The 20,587-nt window shown below is 36.4% G+C and overlaps 1 protein-coding gene across 1 annotated transcript in view; it reads right to left on the bottom strand.

Moving 5' to 3' along the window:
• ANO4 (anoctamin 4) overlaps positions 1-20,275 on the bottom strand; it is a 147,129-nt gene extending 126,854 nt beyond the window's left edge. Inside the window, exons 1-2 of the mRNA XM_040990900.1 lie at positions 20,068-20,275; positions 5,299-5,403 (exon numbers count right to left, since the gene is read on the bottom strand). Of these exons, the coding sequence (XP_040846834.1) occupies positions 5,299-5,403; positions 20,068-20,122 (160 nt within the window). The 5' untranslated portion in view covers positions 20,123-20,275. The remainder of the gene's footprint in view (positions 1-5,298; positions 5,404-20,067) is intronic.
• Positions 20,276-20,587: the final 312 nt, after the last annotated feature.

Below are 20,587 nucleotides of genomic sequence, written 5' to 3'. Positions count from 1 at the left end.
AGTTACAGAGAGAAGGGAGAGACAAATTTCTATCCATTGTTTCACTCCCCAAATGGCCAGAGCAAAGCTAATCTGAAGCCACGAGCTAGAATTCTCCTCTGGGTCTCGCATGCAACTTCGGGGCCCAAGGATTTGGTCAGCCTCTGCTGCCCTCTTCTGCCATGAGTAGGGAGCTGGATCAAATGTGGAGCATCTGGGACTTGAACTGGTGCTCATATGGGATGCTGGCACTGAAGGTGGAGGCTTAGCGTGTTATATGATCATAACAGCCCCCTTTGTTAGTTTTTATTATTCTAATTATTTTAGTGAGATTGCCTGAAAGTATCTCTTTCTCCTAGAGATTAAAAATGAAGGGAGACAAAAACAAGAGGGACACTGAAGTCAAGTGTTTGTTAAAGACCACCGATCTGGGTACGGCAGGCTGGTCTAACGGCTAAAGTCCTTGCCTTGAACATGCTGGGATCCCATATGGGCACCGGTCCTAATCCCAGCAGCCCCCCATTCCCATGCAGCTCCATGCTTGTAGCATGGGAAAGCAGTCGAGGATGGCCCAAAGCCTTGGGATCCTACACCCATGTGGGAGATCTGGAAGTAGTTCCTTGCTCCTAGCTCCTGGCTTCAGATTAGCTCAGCTCTGGCTATTGTGGTCACTTGGAGAGTGTGTCATCAGACGGAAGATCTTCCTCTCTGTCTCTTCTTCTCTTTGTATATCTGACTTTGTAATAAAAAACATTAATTTAAAATAAAAAAGACCACTGTTCTATTTGTATCAATTAATGCCCAAGTCAGCCTAGAACACAGGCATTAGGAAAAAGCAGCTAATTTCAGAAATGCTAAGGTAGACCACAAAGCTAGGAAGTGACAAGGACAAATTCTAACCCAGTTCCGACTCCCAAGTCTGTGCTATTTCTAGCAGGCATCTTATTGTGGGATGCTCTCTATGGTTCTTAAATCATGTTTGGCTTTCAAGAAAAGGAAGTCATTTCACGACCAAACAATTATCTTGTCACCATTTTAATATTTGTCTGAGTAAAATGAGACTTTACATCAGTGGCCGGACAGGTCTGACACTTTAAATTGTAACAAATATATAAAATTAAGTGTTCTTAAAAACACAGGAAATGTACAAACACAGCACAGTTTTAAGCACCCGAGGTTGGGATTTTCAAAACTAAACACTATTTAGCAGTTATATGACCCTAAGAATCCCAGGACTCTAGTTGTTCATTATTCTTCAAACAAATCTGACAGTATCCCCAAGGCAGAGACTGCCTGATTTACCAATAAGAACAAAAAGAAGACTTCATTAAAAAAAAACACAAATAGTGGGAAAGGACACAGAAAGACAAATATCACATATTTTCTCTTATATGTAGGAGTTAACATATAGGATGCATAAAAATTGTGTGGCTGTCTTATAATCTGTTACATGAGTGGTTATGAATATTGCCTTATTAATTACACCATGCATAAAACAATGCAACCTTTTCTCACTTTGCAACCACCATCATGGATTCCACATAAGGTGATAATATCTGTTTTCAAGAAACAACGTGTGTGTACAATTTTTACATATGAAGTGAATATGACAAATTGTTACACCTTACAATGAATTTTAAAAAGACCATGAAATTATAACTTATCATGCTGCATTATATACTTAAAATGATAAAGTATATTTTATCTTAAACCATTTTATTCACAAGTGACACATCAGAGAGGTGATATATAGGTGAGTTAAGTAGATTGTGATCATCTCCTAATATATTCACATATCAAAACATTACATTGTGTACTTTAAGTACATACAGTTTTACAAGCAAATGCTATCTTCATAAGAAAAATGTGAAATAAACAGAAAAAATGCTTCTAGAGTGTGAAATATCATACTGTACTCCATAAAAGTATATTATATTAAAAATGTCCAACTAAAATTTTTAAAAAGAATAGATGAAGAAGCTATATTTATAGTACGCATAGTATTGGAAAAATGCAAACATTTTAAAATGTAGAATCATGGTAGGGAAATTATTAAGATGTAAAAACAAAACATTTTTTATGGTAACAATTTCAAATACAGATTTTTGTAAGACGTTTTTGCGTTTCCAATTTAGACATTGAGCTTATAAAGTGTGATGTTATTTCCCTTTCCTATACACATATTTCATAAAAAGTAAAAATGTTTAACACTCAAAGCATTTCGTTGCCCCTAATCATTTTAATTTTGTATTTAACTTAGGCTGACTTACCATTTAATATTGACTTTATCATATTAACTACATATTGCATTGGGAAGATACACTCATATTTTTCACCTTTAAAATATATCTACTTATAAGAAAAAAGTTTCACACACTCCATTTATTTAATTTTAAGGATAAAACAATACTTCCCATCTCCCTCCCTTACATCCTACTCTCATTCTCTACTTTTTTTATTTCTTTTAATTTTTGCAGTGTCATTATTTCCATTTACTTACATTCACAAGCTTAACCTCCACTAAATAAAGAATGCAACAAGTGGAAAGATCACCATTCTTCAGGAGTATCAACAAGAACCATAAACAATAGCCCAATCTGAAGATGTCAATTTCACTCTTAATGCATTACATTTTGTTGTACTCTATATTAGCCATCACAAATCAGTGAAAACATGAAATTGATCTTTTGCCATTAGCTTATTTCAATAAGCATAATCGGCTCACTTTTATCCAAAAGACAGAATTTTACTCTATTTTTTTTTTCATCTTTAAAAGAGAGAAGAGTATGTATTATTGCTTGTTTTAAGAAAATAGATATTATGCAAAAATATCACAATGATAAACTTAACCCAAACACTGAAGCAAGGTTAGAAACAAATACCACCAAGCTCCCGAGTCCCTCACTGCAAACACATTTCCTTCTAGCTTGATTATGAATATTCTATATGACACTTCAAAATATTCATGGAAAAGTTAAATTAAAACATATAATTTGGTGCAAAAATCTACTGAAATTCATATGCCATTTTTTTATCTCATGCTCTTCCTGCGAGCTTTTTGAAGACCCTGCATGTATGTGACCACAAAATTCCAAGAAACAACGAAATCTTACTAAGTCCTCCTAATCTCATTGGTCAGATATTGACGAATTCTTCATCTTACACATTATTACATGTTGGCCTCTCAAGCTATCTAGAAACAATCAGATACGGTACCTTAAAGAACCAACCTACGCAATTTTATACTTACAAATGTCAGAGAACCAAATAAACACGTGCATCATATTTGCAGCATAGGTGGAGACTGAAGGTGGATGAATGACCCAAATATTTTCTGTAACAAGTGACCCAGGTGGTAGGGACAACTTCCTAAATCTACTTAGTATTAATACATGCTTTTCAACTAGGAAGTAGATTAAATCAAAACATTAGAATATTAAGAAACCTATAAAGATCTTGATTTATGTTTTAAAGTGCAGTAATATTTCTTCTTCTTTAAATTTCAATATTAACTATCAAAGACTCTTCTATTAATGTAGTCAGTGTTCTATAGACTGACATCATAAACACACTTTTACTATTATCCACTAATGAAAATTACTGTAAAAATAGTGTGAACAAATCCCTCAATAACTATTAGTTTATTTTGATATCATTTCATTTAGCTTTCTTTTTAAAAATATATTTGTTTTTATTGGAAAGTCAATATACAGAGAGGAGGAGAGACAGAGAGGAAGATCCTCTGTCCAATGAGTCACTCCCCAAGTGGCCGCAACAGCCAGAACTGCACCGATCTGAAGCCAGGAGCCAGAAGTCTCTTCTGGGTCTCCCACATGGGAGGGTCCCAAGGCTTTGTGCCTTCCTCAACTGCTTTCCCAGGCCACAAGCAGAGAGCTAGATGGGAAGCGCAGCCGCCGGGATTACAACCGGCGTCCATATGGGATCCTGGCACGTGGAAAGTGAGGACTTTAGCCACTAGGTTACCACACTGGACCCTTCATTTAGCTTTTAAAAATTTAAGTTTATTTCCATTAGTTGGATAGAAATTAACTTTTATCACTTACTAAATCTTTTAAAAATTATTTGAGCAATGTATAATCTATAATATTTAAATCAAATGAAGTAATTAATTCTTTCATTACTTTTCATGAGTAATTCTTTTCCCTGCAATATCAATTTGATTTTTATTCTCTTGGGGAAGATTTTTCTCTTTTTTTCAGTAACAATATAAATGATTTTCCCAATCAGAACAGAGCTGGTCCTCTTACAGGCTTTATTAAAAAGATTTTTCTCTCAATACTAGCTCATTTTCCTCAATTTCAGAATCCCTCTCTTCAGTGTGTCTACATTCTGGACTGAGCATGCCCGGGAAGAAATTAAATGAAGACCAGGGCAGCCACTCCACTATTTATCATGTTACTTGGTCAATGAGTTTCTCCCACCTCTGGCTGTTCCACTCCTAAAATAGAGATGCTATCTCTCTCATGTATCCAAGAGCATAGTATGATGGTCAACATAGGCTCTTAACATCATTCCTAAGGAAATCACTATATGATGGGGGGAAAAAAGTCAGAAGGAAAAGAACTGTGGTTCTTTGTGGAATGTCATTCACACATAAAACCTTCCAGCACAACACTGTATAGCGGAACAGAGAGGAATGCTATCACGCAGAATTAGAGTTCCAATATCAAACATGAATGACACCTAAGAAGTGATACTACATCACTCATCTTCAACACTTTACCCACAACTTGGGCAGTTGTGCTGATTGTGATAAAACAGAGTGAAAATCATAAAGCATGAATAATACAGCCTAAGGATATAAAACTTCAATAAAGCAAATTGTTCAGAACAAAGAATTCACTTAGGAGATTCAGTTCGTCACCAGTGACTCCTGATACTTTTCGGAAGACCAAGTTCCTGACTTTACAGTTTATTACACCAGCATCTGTTTTACTATTTAGATTTGAGTCATGCAATGATACGATTTCTTAAATGTTTTTGATTATGATTAAACAAAGAATTAAAAGCTGTAATGTGTACAGGTTTACTGGGTTTTACAATACTTTAGGTACACAGAATCTACAACTCCATGCCAGACTTGTTTGAAGACCCCAATATTATGTGGCTCAGTTCCAAAAATTAAGCCCTCTTTAAACTAACCATCATTTCTGGCTGAGACTTGCAAAGTGTAACTTTTAAGACAACATATTGTCCTTGTGTTAAAGCTTGGATCTAAGATTTCTCTTTTTATTATGCTCCCAAGTATTATAATAATTTCTTCTCTCACGGTGAATTTAAAATGTGAGTCAAACTTACTTTCTTGTATTGCATTAAGAATCTCTGAAAAGTCCACATCACTCTTTGGATCGTCAGGTAGTGTTTGCATGTCCAGCTCGTAGCCTTGCAAATCCACACCTCCTTCTGGAGAAATGAAAGATATTCATGGAGTTTGCACTGGTTATCAGAAAGCCCAGCATTAGGGTCCCAAGTAGAAACAATGTCAAAATCCAAAATGGACAGTTAGCTGGTCTGCCAAAATTTTTCCCTTTAGATGAATGCCTTTTGTTTTCACAAAAGGAAGAACCCAAGTCATTTGCTCCTCATGGAACTGAAAATTTCACTTGCATTTCAATTTTTAAATAAGGTAACCACTTCATTATAATGTAACACACTTCATAATATTTATAAATTATTTTCTAGGTGAAAAAAATACAGCAGCGGCCTCCACTCAAGGACACTCAACACTATTTTTAGCTTCTACATAGATTTAAAAAGAAGTGATATTTAACACATTTTATGACATCACCTTACAATAATTCATTCTTAAGACTTATTTTTCTATCACAGAAAAGAAGTATCAATGTTTTTCCCTTTGAAAGCTCTATCACTTGTTTCTAAACTATGTCAGAATATTTCTATTTATTCTAAAACATAATTGAGCCTCCAGCACTGGGCTTATCTGGTGTATTTTTGGCATGTTCTAAAGAAAAAGTTTTGCTTATTGTTCCATGTGCCTTAAAAAAAAAATTAAGGGAAGTCAAGAAGGCGATTTACTGAAAAGCTGTGTCACTAGTGATAGTGCTTTTAAAATTCCAAGTTTTTAAACATTTAAGGAATCTATTAACATTAGATTTTCAAGATCACAGCAAATTCATAATTGGTACAACACAATTCTAACCAATTCTCATGTTAATGGGATACTAATACAAGGAGAACATAGTATAATTCATAGACATACTTCTAATACATATATTATATACCTACAATGATATATAATATACAATAATGTGTGTGTGTGTATTTCTCTCCCCCTCTTTTTCTTCCTTTCTTTGGAATATATTCAATCTGAGGAGTCTGCAACAGTAAGAAACCAGTGCTAAAATAAAGAGCTTAATGAATTAAACGGGCCATGTCCCAACTTCCAATATTTTTGTAGAAATTAGGCTTTCATAAGCTCAGGAAGTATAATTTGATATAATTTCATTTACATTTCTAAAACAAAATAGGACACAGGCACTGCCTTACAAGTTGTTATTTCTAAGCAACCTGATGTGACAGAGAGTCAGCAGAGGACAGAGGCTCGGCATGCTCTAATCCCAGCACGTAGAACAGTGGCAAGCATAGAGGAGACTCACAGCAAAAGCAGGGTGAATGAGGAGGATGATTAGGCAGTAACTGTGAAACCAGCAGGGCAAAGCCACAAACACAGCTTAGAAACAGACTCCGGAGCCAGAGACATCAGCACTCAAGTCTTAATAGCTGAATTCAACCTCTCAAAATCTGGCATTCCTTATCTATAACACAGAGGTGAGAGTAGCCTCACGGAGTAGCCAGAAAGATTAAATGAAATTATGCACATAAAGTTTGTTGTTGTCACAAATCAGCATTTAATAAATAGAAGTACTATTTTCATCCATAATCCCTTATTAAAACAATGGTATTTCTATTCAGACTATGGATAAAGCGAGGAAAGTTCCTAGGGACCCCAGCATACGTTCCAGAGACTCTTAGGCACTGCTGCTTCCCAGAGTAGACAAATGAATGAACATTTCAAATTCATGCATGCACTTGCCTCACTGCAAAGTCTGGACTTATCCGCAAGATGGTTTCTCACCAAGGACAGATAAGAATACTTTTCTGCAACTGCAAGTAGATAGTGGAAAGACAGACCTTCCAAGAACTAGTTATTTCTGCCTTGTTCAGGAACCAAAAATTCCATAATAACAACCAAAAAGGTTACAAGAATATTAAATAATGTGTATCAGTGAAGCTCAGTGCTATATAATTTATTGTCTCATTCAATCTTTACTGTGTAAAGGAAACATGATAAAATGTACTAGGTTGCCTAAAGTCACTGAGACCTAATGCCCTGAACTAGTCTTTAATTATACTCATACCCAAAAAGTCATAAATACAGGCTGGTGGAAATAAGAGAAAAAGAAGTACTAAATGAATCCAGTAGAATTCAATAGACTGACACCATTGTAGCATAGTGAGTAAAGCCACCAATTATGGTGCCAAACATCTCACATGTATGCTGACTCATGTTTTGCTGCTTCACTTCTGATCCAATGCTCTGTTAATGGCCTGGGAAGACAGCAGGAAATAGCCCAAATATTTAGGCCCCTTGTGCCAATGTGAGACACACAGATGAGTTCTATGGCTTTATCTTGACCCAATCCTGGCAACCCCCTTTGGAGCGAACCACCTGAGAGAAGATCTCTCTCTATCTCTCTCTTTGTGTCTCCCCCTGCTTTCTATAACTCTGACTTTCAAATAATCGATAAATTTTTTAAATAAAAAACAATTTAATAGACTTACATCATGTTCTGAAACACAGTCATCTAATAACCTAAAACACAAATGACTTCCTAAACAGACTAACACATAGAAGGTCAACTTATTTATCTGTTGTCTACCATAGTTAAGAGCTCAAAACTTCATGGGGAAATGGCAATACCTACCACATTACTAATTTTAATAAATAAAATTCCAAAAATTAAAAATACTTTAAGTTAGAGAACAGTATAGAACTCAACAACAATGCAATACAAATGAGGCATATATGTTTTTAAAGGTTCTATCTATAAAAATATTTAATATCATGGGGGAATGTTTAAAACAATAAAAAGTAAGAGAATCAATGATAGTGCAGACACAGATGTATACATGTACCAAATATAATCTAATAACAAACATTTGTATGACTGGAAAAATGAATAGCAAGAGTATTTGTAAAACACATAGTCAATTCTCAGCCATGAAGCTATGGATTTAACATCATGCTGTTGTAAATTTTTTTATTTTTCTCTTTGCTGATTATGTTTTAGGACTTTTTATTTAAGGGGATGTATAGTAACTGTGTAGTACAGACTATCACAGAGATGTAAAGCTACAATGCAATGTGCATCCTTCCTTACAAATCAAATGAAACTGTTGAATGTATCTTGTCAATTTGATGCTGGACTCTGTCATTGTCCAAGCGTACGGGATCAGGACACACTGAAATAGCAGAATGATGGACTTCTGGACTTATTGTGCACGACTTCACTAATGTAATGATTTGGGGAAAATCAGTGGGGGCGAGTGAGGCTTTGGGGAGAGTAAGGGAAATCCTGGAGCCTATGGAACTGAGTCATAGAATACTAAAATAAATGAATAAATAATTCAAAAAGGAGAACAGCTGAAAAAACACAGACAACACGCTGGTACCAAAAAAAAAAAAAATCAAGCAGAGCCACAAAAACAATGTGATTTCCATTTTTGTCGTTAGTACTTATCATACCAGAGGGACATAGACAAGAATGGTTTTCCTGAACCCTTAATTTTGAATGCCAAATACAAGTAAAGTTGAAAGTAGTTTCAATAAAAGTGTTTGGTAACAATGACATTTCAATAAAGGATGTTGAGTTGGGCAAATAATATTTAAAAATTTGTTTTAGACTGATATCTAGATGACATGGATCTTAGTCAAGGGCTCATCTGCAAGATGAACAACAATGGGTGAAACTAACTCTCCCATGAGTGTCTTCATTAGCAGAGATGAGTATTGCCAATGTCTCTGCAGTCTCACTTTTGTCCATGGAAATCTCTTTATATTTCTAAGCCCATGGTAATCCTCTGTTTCAGAAATAATTTTTTATGATTTTTTTTTTGTCAGAAAAGCAGATTTACAGAGAGAAGAAGTGACAGAGAGGAAGATCTTCCACTTGATGGTTCCCTCCCCAAGTGGCCGCAATGGCTGGAGCTGAGCCAATCCGAAGCCAGGAGCCAGGGACTTCTTCCAGGTCTCCCATGTGGGCGGAGGGTCCCACAGCTTTGGGTAGTCCTCAACTGCTTTCCCAGGCCACAAGCAGGGAGCTGGATGGGAAATGGAGCTGGTGGGATTAGAGAACGTCAAGGCAAGAACTTTAGCTGCTACACCCTAGGCCCTAGGAATAATTTCTTAATCCTAGCAAGTAAATTACCATTTTTCCACCTATTGAATCCACATGGCATTCTGAATTTTAATTTTTGTATGGCATATTTTTCCCACACACACAAAAAGTTAACTAGCTAACACAATATGAAACAAAGAAAATGCCAGTTCCTATGTCACTGTATACAAACTTCTCCAATTTGCTAGTGCCCTTACTTTAACTGTAACACATGGAGATGTGGGACCAAATATCCAACAAAACCTAGGACAAAGCCTTTAATATGTGTCCTTTTACTGCAGTGTCACACCACTAGCAATAATAGCACACACAGGCTAACAAAACGCTCCAGTTTTAGAGTCTAATCCACAACGTAAGGTATCTTGATAGATGTTCTGTAGACTACTTTGTAAGACAAATCACAGACCATGTATTTTTACTGTTGCAATAGAAATAATCATACAATTCTATCAAATAACGTCAAAGTGCCAAAGAACTTATACTGAAAACAACTGTCCCTTTTGCAACCCCACTGCTAGTACAACCACCTCAGAGAGTAGACATTGGGGCTAGTGCTGTAAGGGGTGAAGCCTCCACATGCAGCACCTGGGCCCATTTTGGCACAGAATCTAGTTCTAGCTGTTCCACTTCTAATGTAGTTATCTGTTAATTTGCCTGGGGAAAGCACTGGAAGATGGCCCATTTTGGGGCCCATGTACCCCAACTGGAAATTGGATGAAGTTTCTGGCTTCCACCATGCCCAGCCCCAGCTGTTGCAGTCTTTTGGCTGAGTGAATCAGTAGGTAGACTATCTCCCCCTCTCCCTTTCTCTGTGTGTAAGTGTATGTGTGTATACTATTGACTTGCAAATAAACAAAATAAATATTTTTTAAAGGAGTACCTTTTGGTTTCTTCCATGTGTATCATATTTCTTGATTCATCAATTTTTATACCTTTTATTCTTTTCTGCTGTGGCATATAAAGATATAATTGACTTCAACACAATTTCTCAGTTGCCCTCCACTGACTCACCAAATCACTATTTTTTTTATTCAATTAGTTTGACTTAGCTTAGTGACTTCAGCAAATCACTTAAAATTCAATTTCTTATTCAAGCAAATACAGACAAATCTTATATTTGCAAATTAACACAAGGTGATATAAAAAGAAAATTTGGCACTAAGATGACCTAGATTTGAATTCTACTTTGATGTGCCCTTGAGCCACAAAGAATGAATAAGCCTCATTCTTCTCACTGATAAAATGTTGAGAGCAACATTTTGGGTGGCTGTAGTAAAAAAAAATCACAGAAGTAAGTATAAATAATTTGGAAGATCAGGGTGAATCACTTAACATACATACATTAGATAGATGATTGATAGATAGATAGAGAAAAAGATTTATTTATTTATATTGGAAAGTCAGATTTTACAGAGAGAGAGAAATACATTTCATCTGCTGGTTCACTACCCAAATAGCCACAGTGGCCGGAGTTGAGCTGATCCAAAGCCAGGAGCTTCTTCTGGGTCTCCCACGAGGATACAGGGTCCCAAGACTTTGAGTCATCCTCCCCTGCTTTTCGGGTCAAAAACAGGAAGCTGGATGGGAAGTAGAGCTGGCAGGACATGAACCAGTGCCCCTATGGGATGCTAATGCTTGCAGTTGAGCTGTGGTATTGGTCTCCTTTCACTGATCATATTATGTGATATTTTCTTTCTCTGTATTAGGAAGACCTACTCTAGGTTTTGGACCATGGCAAAATAAAATGGTGTAACAAAACAAAAAACTCCTGAAATATAATTACTTCACATGGAAACAGAAACAAAGAAAAGTGTGACAAGTAAAATTTCACCCTCCCCAGAGAACACAAAAAGGGGGATATGATACATAGGCTTCAGGAAACGAACTATTTTTTGTGATTCTTAATAAATTATGCTTGATTTCAGCTTATTGTAGTCTAATTACATTCTACAAATAAAAAATGGCAATACCTGTCCAGAATTTAACATAAATTCTCAAGCTAAATATATATATATACATATATATATTTTACAAAGTAAATAGCAGTGATAGTTTAAAACTTGAGCTAAATAACTAAAATAGTCCCTTACATGTAACGCTTTTTGACTTATTAGGTTTCCCAGACATCGTTTTTGAAATTGGTAACTTTTATTTGCCATTCCTAACAGGTGAACCCAGTATGATTCCGACCGTGTTAAGATGAACAGAATGAAGAAAGGAAAGAGGCTGTCATTCTTTGCAGACTTTTCTGTATTATTCAAAGCTCAAGACAAAACTCTGAAGAAGAAAGAAAATCACATAAGTTCTTCCGAAGGATCTGAAATGGAAATTCTATCTTTGCATGTGGTAATAATCCACTAGTTCTGGGAAAAATTCCCAACGGTCTTCTTAATTTCATTGATAATGTTTACCAAAACTTCCTTCACGTGCCACAGCTAAAAAGGTTTCACTGTAGAAGATACTTTGTAAGTGATATTATAAAAGGCACAAAAATGCTTTCTCATCTTGCATAGCTATAGATCTGGTGGTGCCATAGGTTCATTCTTTCACAAAGAAAGTGAAAGAAACAGCTTGAATCACCCACTCTTGTCATCAAAAGGTTAAAGTTCCCCTTGTATGATTAATGCTCACTAGTCCTAACAACCCACTTCTAGCTAGGGTCCTGACTGGAGTTCCACACTTGGGGAATAGTGGCTGGGTATTTCTCAGTTTAAAACGGAAAAAAGCAATCATTTCATTGTTTCAGCCAGTAATGGCTGACCTTCAACAAAATTATCTGGCAATGGCAAGATCATGAACTTTTCAAGTAGGATGCATCCCTGCATTCAAAGTTCTGAAAAGGTTCTAGAAGTCAGTCTTACAAAACTCTAAAAAGCATTAAAAATATGTGAGTCATACAGGTAGGGCTGCCCTGACTGTTGAGGTCTGTTGCTATAACAAGAATTCTTGCAGATGAGAAAAAACTCAGAGTCAGAATGGGTTAAAGACTAAAAATGGTGCTAGCTTTCCCACAACGTTACTTATTCTTTTAACTTAAATGCTATGTTTTCCGATACAGGTGGGCTTGAGATGAATGTAGAAAGGATTGTAGCCTTTGCAAGGTGATAATTGTATCATAGGAGGTAGGACTCCATCTCATACTTCAACCTCTCCACTTGAGAAATTAAGCACAGGAGAAGGTCATTATTAAATACTACCATTGTTAAAACTTCAAGTTTTTCAGTTCCAACTCTACTAGATGCAGTTATATGATCTTACATTAGTTACTTAAATCTCACCAGAATTCTTAATACAAAATGACTTAAAATAGCCTTGACAGAAATACCTTTAAATCCACCAAAACAAAATATGTTTTTTCATAAAGAATCATTTTGTGTTAATAGACACTTGGGAAAGATTTTTCAAAACATTTCCTCTAGAAGCATCAAACATGTGAAAAATATGAACACACGGGTGTGGCGTGGTAGCCCAGTGGCTGAAGTCCTAGTTTTGCACACGTTGGAATTCCATATTGGTGCCAGTCCGTGTCCTGATGGTCCGGCTTTCCATCCAGCTCCCTGCTTGTGGCTTGGAGAGCAGTAGAGAAAAGCCACAAGCCTTGGGACCTTGCACTTACATGGGAGACCCGGAATAGACTCCGGGCTCCTGGCTTCGGATCGTTGCTTGGGGAGTGAATCAACGGAATGGACAGAAGATCTTCCTCTCTGTCTCTCCTCCTCTCTGTATATCCAATTTGCCAATGAAAATAAAATAAAATCTTTTAAAAAATGTATACGCATATCAAAGTAAAGGGATATATGCAAATAAGGTAAGAATTTATAGAGAATTATCATATAAATTATATTAGAAATTAGAAAGTACAATTAGAAAATACAATTTTATTACTCAGCAAATGACAGCAAGGAACACAGATACCAAAGCCCACATTTGCCAAGATCCTGAATAACTTGTTTTCCCAAGTACTCCTCCCCATCATTTATTACACTTACATCACACATCTAAAAGTGCTAAAAGAGGAAGAGCATCGAGTAAATGATTAAGGTTATTTCTAAATCACAGTGCTGACTGTTCTGAAAGGCATCACAAACGAAACAGAAGCCCTACGTACCCCTAATCTTGTGGTTTGTCATCCATGATTTCAGATATCGTGGAATGCCTTCTCTTTCAGCTGCACCATACAGTCATTCCAAACACACAAAAGCCAATACATCACTTTATGTAGGTTCAGATCCAAAGAAAGCATCTATATTTCTGTCAAAATTCTAAGGAAAATATCTGTTTACAGATAAGAGGATGAGAAAACTCAAACATTTCAGAATCAATGAATTCTCATCTTAAAGGAATGAAAAGTTGGTACAAAGGAAAAACAGCACCCACAAGAGACTAAACACAAAGATTTTACTCTAATACAATCAGCTACTAATTTTGTACTTTGGGGCAAATAATTCCATTTCCTGAGTTGTGGTAAAATAGGTGTCATTTCAGCTCAGGCACTGCTGTGAGAACTAAATGAAATATGGGAGCAACATTTGTGGAAGCCTGTGGGGAAAACAGAACCTGGTATAAATGTAAGGGGGTGATTTGATGATTACCATTCTGAGGACTTGTCATGCGTTTACTTTTTCCATATTATTCCTGTCCTAAAGCATGAGGTGTCCTAGAGCTTGACTCTGCTCCGTGGCAGAACTAGAAATAAGCCCTGGTGATCATCTTTCCTTTCCCTCTACTCACTGTAATGACTGCCTACGTTATAGGAAACATACTTCTATCTGTTTTTAAACAAGGCCTTGGTATCGGTTCCAGAAAGAGATCTCTGAAACACAGGGAAAACAAAAGGTGAATGCTGTAATGTTCAGAAAAGAAAGGAGGAAGAAAAACAAAAATCCAGTGCAGAGTAGAGCAAAAGTGGAGCCACAAAATGAGGCATCACACAAAAAGAGATAGTAACTGATTTGAGGAACTATCTATGTCGTCAATAAAAATGAACTATTTTTACAATAAGGTTTATTAGTAAGTACTTTAATGTTAAGGTTTGAACTCAAGAGTTTTTAATTTAAATTCTCCAGCATCATTTGCTGATTTTCAGACATGCTGCTACCAAGCTGCTCGAAGAAGGTAACGCATACTGAATGGCATCTTGTGCAGCTGACCTTGAGCGAGTTGCTCTCCCTTCTCTGTGCCTTTCTTTCCAATCATAAAATAAGAACAACAGAATGAGGATATTATGGAACTTACATGAAATAAACGCAAATAGCTTAATGCTTTTTGAAGCGGGGAATATTGCAGAGTGCTCACAAAATAGTGGTGATACTTTTATTAATATCAAATTGCACTACACACCTCTGTATACAGGCAAATGTGTAGTCATCCTACTTCATTAGAAGTAACAAAATTCTAAAACTTCTCTCCTGTGAAATTGGTATGTCCCAGAATTTAAATCCCATATTTAAATTAAAAGAAAATAAGGAAAAAGAAAATAAAGAAGAGGGCCAGTTATATTAAATATGAGATAAACTGTCTTAGAAATTACTCAGTAATGGAACATATCAGCAAAAACAAATTTTATAAAATCAAAGAAAAAGCATATTCTACGTCTGATGACACTTTGAGGATTGCAAGCTTGGTCTAGCAGATAAAGAAAAGGCAGTAGAGGAAATCTTCTGATTTACTCTTACATGGTATAGTCACTAAACTGACACTTTACAGTTTCAAACTAAAAATGAAAAAATCTGAAATCACTGCATTCCCAAGCCTACTGGCATTGAACACTTTTATCATTGCTTTATAAAGGGAGACAGAATAGTAACTAATTATGAGTGAAAACAGACAATGTCAAAGTGAAATCAATGCACAAAAGCCTGAAAAACTCAGAGAAACCGCAGTCATGAGCAAGAGGACCATGTGGGCTGCCGTGTCAGCTCAGCACATTGAGTCCCTGGCTCCTGGGTCTCCCACTCAAATGTAGGGTCCCAAGGCTGTGGCCATCTTCTACTGCTTTTCCAGGCCCCATGCAGGGAACTGGATGGAAAGCACAGCAGCCTGGACAGAAACTGGCACCATGCAGGATCTTGGTACGTGCAAGGTGAGGAGTTAACCAACAGGCTGTCATGCTGGGCCCAGTCACCTAGACTTTCCATCCAAAGTCTTAAAACACAATTCCTTTGTTGCTTGGATTAAATAATTTGTTTCTGTTGTTTATAAAGAGAGCCCTGATCTGTCATCTCTTTTGGATATGATTGTTAGTTCCTCAAATCAGTGTTTACTAGAGTTCTGCTCCATTTTAGCTTCAAATAGGGCCACGTGCACATAAACATTTTAGTACATAGCAGATACTCAGAAGTATTTGTAAATTCAAAAAGAGAAATACTAAAATTATTCAGGCTGCGAGAATGGGAGATTGAGAAGACTATTCTTTCTTTTCATATTTAACAAATGAGGTTTTTTACACAGTACTTTCAGAACTGGGATTATCAACTTTGTAAAAAAAAAAACTGGATGACTTAACAGAGCTCAACATGACAGATTTCGTTGTTGCTCCTAAGCTCTATGATTCTCTACAAATAAGCCCACTTTCAGAGCACTTCTGTAATCTTCCAAACACAGGACCATGGTGCAAGTGCGTTAAAAAGGAAAAGAATGAAATTGAAATTACATGCTAGTTACCTTTGCAAAATGAGCTTTAAAAATAATTTCTTTTGAAAAATAGGTTACTAATTCTAATTTAATTCTTCTTAATCATAAATCAGTGCTATCAAATTTGTTTTATTTGTATTTTCAACCAATAGTCAATCATTATAGGGCCTAAGAACCCAAAATAAAATGATGCTAGATAAATGTAGTGCTGTGTTTTTTTAAGGGGAAAGAAGTGAATCAAAGCATGCTAAATTATCCCGTGTTGATATTATACCATTAGGAAATATCTTAGTAACATTCATTTAATTTTCATCCTATTAATATCAGCACAGGACGCCAGTTAAAGGAAAGGATGACTCATCTCACTCTTTGTGTGTCAGGCTGTAGCAGAATACTTTATTACATTCTTGGGAGGCACTAATAAAAGAAGAATTTCTACGTGCAGGGTGTTTATGATGGTAAAGAAAATGAAATTCATGTTATTCAAGGAAGCACTGAATTAAACAGGAAAAATTTCAGTCGAAAAATAGCTTCAGCGAGATTTTTAACAACTGAAGCATCATCTTGGAAGAAGCAGCAGACTTCAGAAGGCAAATCTGATCTGCTAAATAATCATTTACTAAGCAGCTATTCTTAATGTGTGCAGGTGAGGTGAGAGTAGCTAAAATGATGAATTGAAAACCATCTCTGCCATCCAGAACAATGAAAACACAGACAGGTGGATTTGATGAGGCTTACTGATGGATTTGACGGATGCATGGGGGAAGTGCAAGACATCTTAAAAATAAATATTTACACAAAGTGGACAAATTTCACATATACTGCAGCACAGATGCAGGACCTCACTGATACTTCTCCCCCTAACTCCCAGCCCTGCCTGTCTGCATGCCTCCTTCCTTACTCAATCCCATATTTGCCTTAAATCACACTAGATCTACTTCCCTCAAAGTCCTCTCCATTTGAGTTGATACTAAATAACATTTACTGTTGCCAACTTGAGTCATTCTTTCCCTTCTCTTACTTCACACAACATCCATTAGAAATTTTGTAAGTCCAAATTAAAACCCATCCAGAATCCACATTCTTAACCATGAGTTCTACCACTTGCCGACAGAGCTGCCATGACCCCTTAACTGCAGAGTTTGAGAGACGTCCTATCTGACCTTCATTCTTTAATCCGCTCCCTCTAAACTCTTGTAAAACTGGTCATATTAAATTAAATCATGAGATTATTTTGTTCAAAACCCTACTGGACTCCCATTTCACATATAGGAATCAAAGACCTTATCTTAGTCCACAAAGTTCTTCCCCATCTGGACCCTATTACTTTACTGTAAAGTATTGAAAGCAAATTAGTATTACCAGGTGTGATGATCTATTTGACATACCAACTTGACTACGCTAATATACCCAATTAATCAGTGGACATTAAGCAAGTGGTGCTATAAAGTTTTTTTTTTTTTTTTGGTAGATGTGTTTACTGTTTGTAATCATTGACTCTAAATGAGTGATATTATACTGGAAAATCCAGGCAGGATTGATCCAATCAATTTAAAGGCCTTAAAAAGCAGATCTGAAACTTCCCTGATGAAGAAATTCTACCTGTAGATGGTACCAAGGATTTCCAGCTAATCCTTGTAGATATTCTTCTCTATGGATTTCAGACTTGGCCTAGTCAACTCGCTCAATATAGAAAGATGATTCAATGAGTCTCTAGGAAACATCTTTTAGCAGTTACACTTTTCTAGTCAAACTCTACATAGTATGTTAGAGTGGCAAAAGGTTGCAAAAATTAAGGAATAAGAGCCTGATCATAATGGACAGCTTTTTTTAAGACGGTAAAGGTTTTGGACCTTGAATCTATCACGCATGGGATAAATTGAAGCTGACACAATCAGAGGCAGAGATAGATCATCTGGATTTGTCATGAAATATATACTGACACAAGAGCAAGAAAGAGACATTGAAGGTTAGAAAACCAGGAAAAGTACATGTGAGAAAAGAGAAGAGCAAAAGGAGAAGACTATTAAAGAAGCTGTGGGAAGATTTTTAGAAACTCCTCAACTGGTTCAAAGAGTATGACCAGCATCCATCATGGTACTACAAAGATAACTCACCAAGATCTCAAGAACAGTCATTTGCAGGAGGAACTTGTACTATGTTGACTGAAGAGGATTGGGAAGTCCAAGAACATGGCAAACAAAGATGTGGTATTCTTTCTGAAGACTGACTTAGAATGTAGGAAGAAGAAAGTAGAGGATACAGTGCCTAGTGAAGCTGATTCAAATGACAGAAGCTTGAGACTTTAACAGACTGATGGGAAACAGTACATTTTCCTGTCTAAGGTTCAAGAGAGAAGTGTCCGAGCTAAAGGATATGTAGGAAGTCATGGGCTTTGCATTTCTGGAAGTAAATGTAGAGGGAACACTTTAACAGTGATGTAGGAAATGGCTTTCATGATGAGGCCTCTAAAACACAGGGCAAAGGAAAAAGCAGCCAATGAGACCATATCACACTCGGAAACTTCTGCACAGCAATGGAAACAGTCAATAGGGTGAGGAGACACACAACAGAATGGGGAAAACATTTGCAAGCTGCCTGGCAATAAAAATCTCCAGAATATAGCATCAACTCAAAAAACTCAACTTCAAGAAATAATCAATCCAGGTAAGAAATGGGCAAAGGATATCCATACACAGTTCTCTAAAATGCAAATGGCCAATGAGTATTTGAGAAATGTTCAAGACCACTGGCTATCAAGGAGATGGAAGCAAAAGCACCATAAATTATAATCCCACCCATATCAGGCTGGACATTACCCAAAAGATAGAAGGCAGCAAATGCTGATGAAGATAAGGAGAGAGCAGAATTCTCACACACTGTTAATGGGAATGTAAACTAACACAGCAATTGTGGGATACAAAGTGAGATTTTAAAAAAATACACTAGAAATAGACTTGCCAACTGAACCAAGCAATCTCACTAACTGAACATATATCCCCAAAGACATGTTGTGTCAGACACCTGTACCAGCAAATTAATAATATGTAATATAAAATCCATTGAGGTGCCCATCATATAATTAAAGAACATATGTTGTATTTATAGATAATGGAATATTATTCAGCTACAAAAAAGACATTGTATCAAACTGTGTGCAAGTGAAGGAATTATGTTGCGTGAAATAAGCCAGACACAGACAGACACAAAAGCACATGTTCTCCCCATATGTGTGAGCTAAAATTTAAAAACCGAACAAAAGAAATGTATGTTTGTATCAACATTGCTGCAAACAAAGATTTTCAAGCTTCATATGTTTGTTAAACCACTTGTTAGGACTGATATATTGCTACAGTTTGAGCATTCAGTGATTATTTTAAAATTTACTAGGTATGAATGAAAAAAAAAAAGATAGTGGGAGGTTCTTTGTCTTCCGAAACTGCAGAGAGAAGGAGAGAATGGGAGTCCAGTGATCCCTCTGAAGAGTGAGAATGATCACGCCCAAAGGTGTGGCCTTTCTTGGTGAGATTAGAAAAGAAGGTGACCAGTTAATGAAGAGCAGAGGGTGTGCTTAACAGGTTTAAGAAGCATATTGCCTAGAATCCTTGAAACTTGTTATGTAGTCTCCAGTCTCCTCAGGAAGATGTGCTTGCAAGCCAATACCAGGATTCCAAGCGGGCATTTTTCACTTTGTATTTTCCCTGGCTCCCCTGGGACTAGTTGTCAAGGAAACACCCAAATCTATATATATATTTTATACAGTAAGCTTTTTTTTGAACTGATAAGACTTTATTCAGTCTTAGATTCAGTTAAATGATACCACTGTGGGTGGAATGTTCTCTTAACATTCTCTGACACATCATTTCTCACATAACATTCTTCTCTCCTTACAGTCATGTTGATATTGAACACTGATTGAAAGGAGGAGATAGAAAAGTAAACGAAGACTAAAAAAGCAAGCTTGTGTCAAGTGGCTGCTAAAATGAGTTTGTTGTTGAACTATCCCATGCTTTACCTGGGTGGAAAACTTTGGTTTTTCCATTAGTGATTCCTGAAGAACTTGCCTCCATGTTTAATGACCTTCTACCTGGTGGGAGTGAGGAATGCCTGACCACAGGCAAGCGACCACGTGACCCAGGGCGGCTTGCCACACTTCGCCGTTGATGGATTTGCAAACGCTTTTCAGCCCCATGAATAGATAAACTTAAACCTGAAATGAAAAAGAACAGCATTAGGCTAAAGATGTCAGTTCAGAATGGCTAAAATGTTGAGTTATAAAATACCATAAAATCCAAATGTTTCATGTTTCATATTCTTAAAGCATGCTAGGGATGCTTGTGTCATCAGTCCATTTTCACATTATAATATTTCTTGAAAATTGCTTCATTCAAAAGCAGAACACCTTACTTATCATGACTAGATTTCATGAGTAAGTATCCAAAAATACAGGGATTAAACTTCTTTGCAAAATCATGGAAATATATTCATATATTTTATATGCTGTTAACACAGACTACAGGTTTTAGGATCTATGG

Source organism: Ochotona curzoniae, unplaced genomic scaffold (genome assembly GCF_017591425.1).
Source record: "Ochotona curzoniae isolate NIBS_2020 unplaced genomic scaffold, NIBS_Ocur_1.0 contig_1014, whole genome shotgun sequence".
NCBI classification, from domain to species: Eukaryota; Metazoa; Chordata; class Mammalia; order Lagomorpha; family Ochotonidae; genus Ochotona; species Ochotona curzoniae.
The sequence above is the reverse complement of the archived record's forward strand: the minus strand, read 5'-3'. Positions and strand labels throughout refer to the sequence as shown.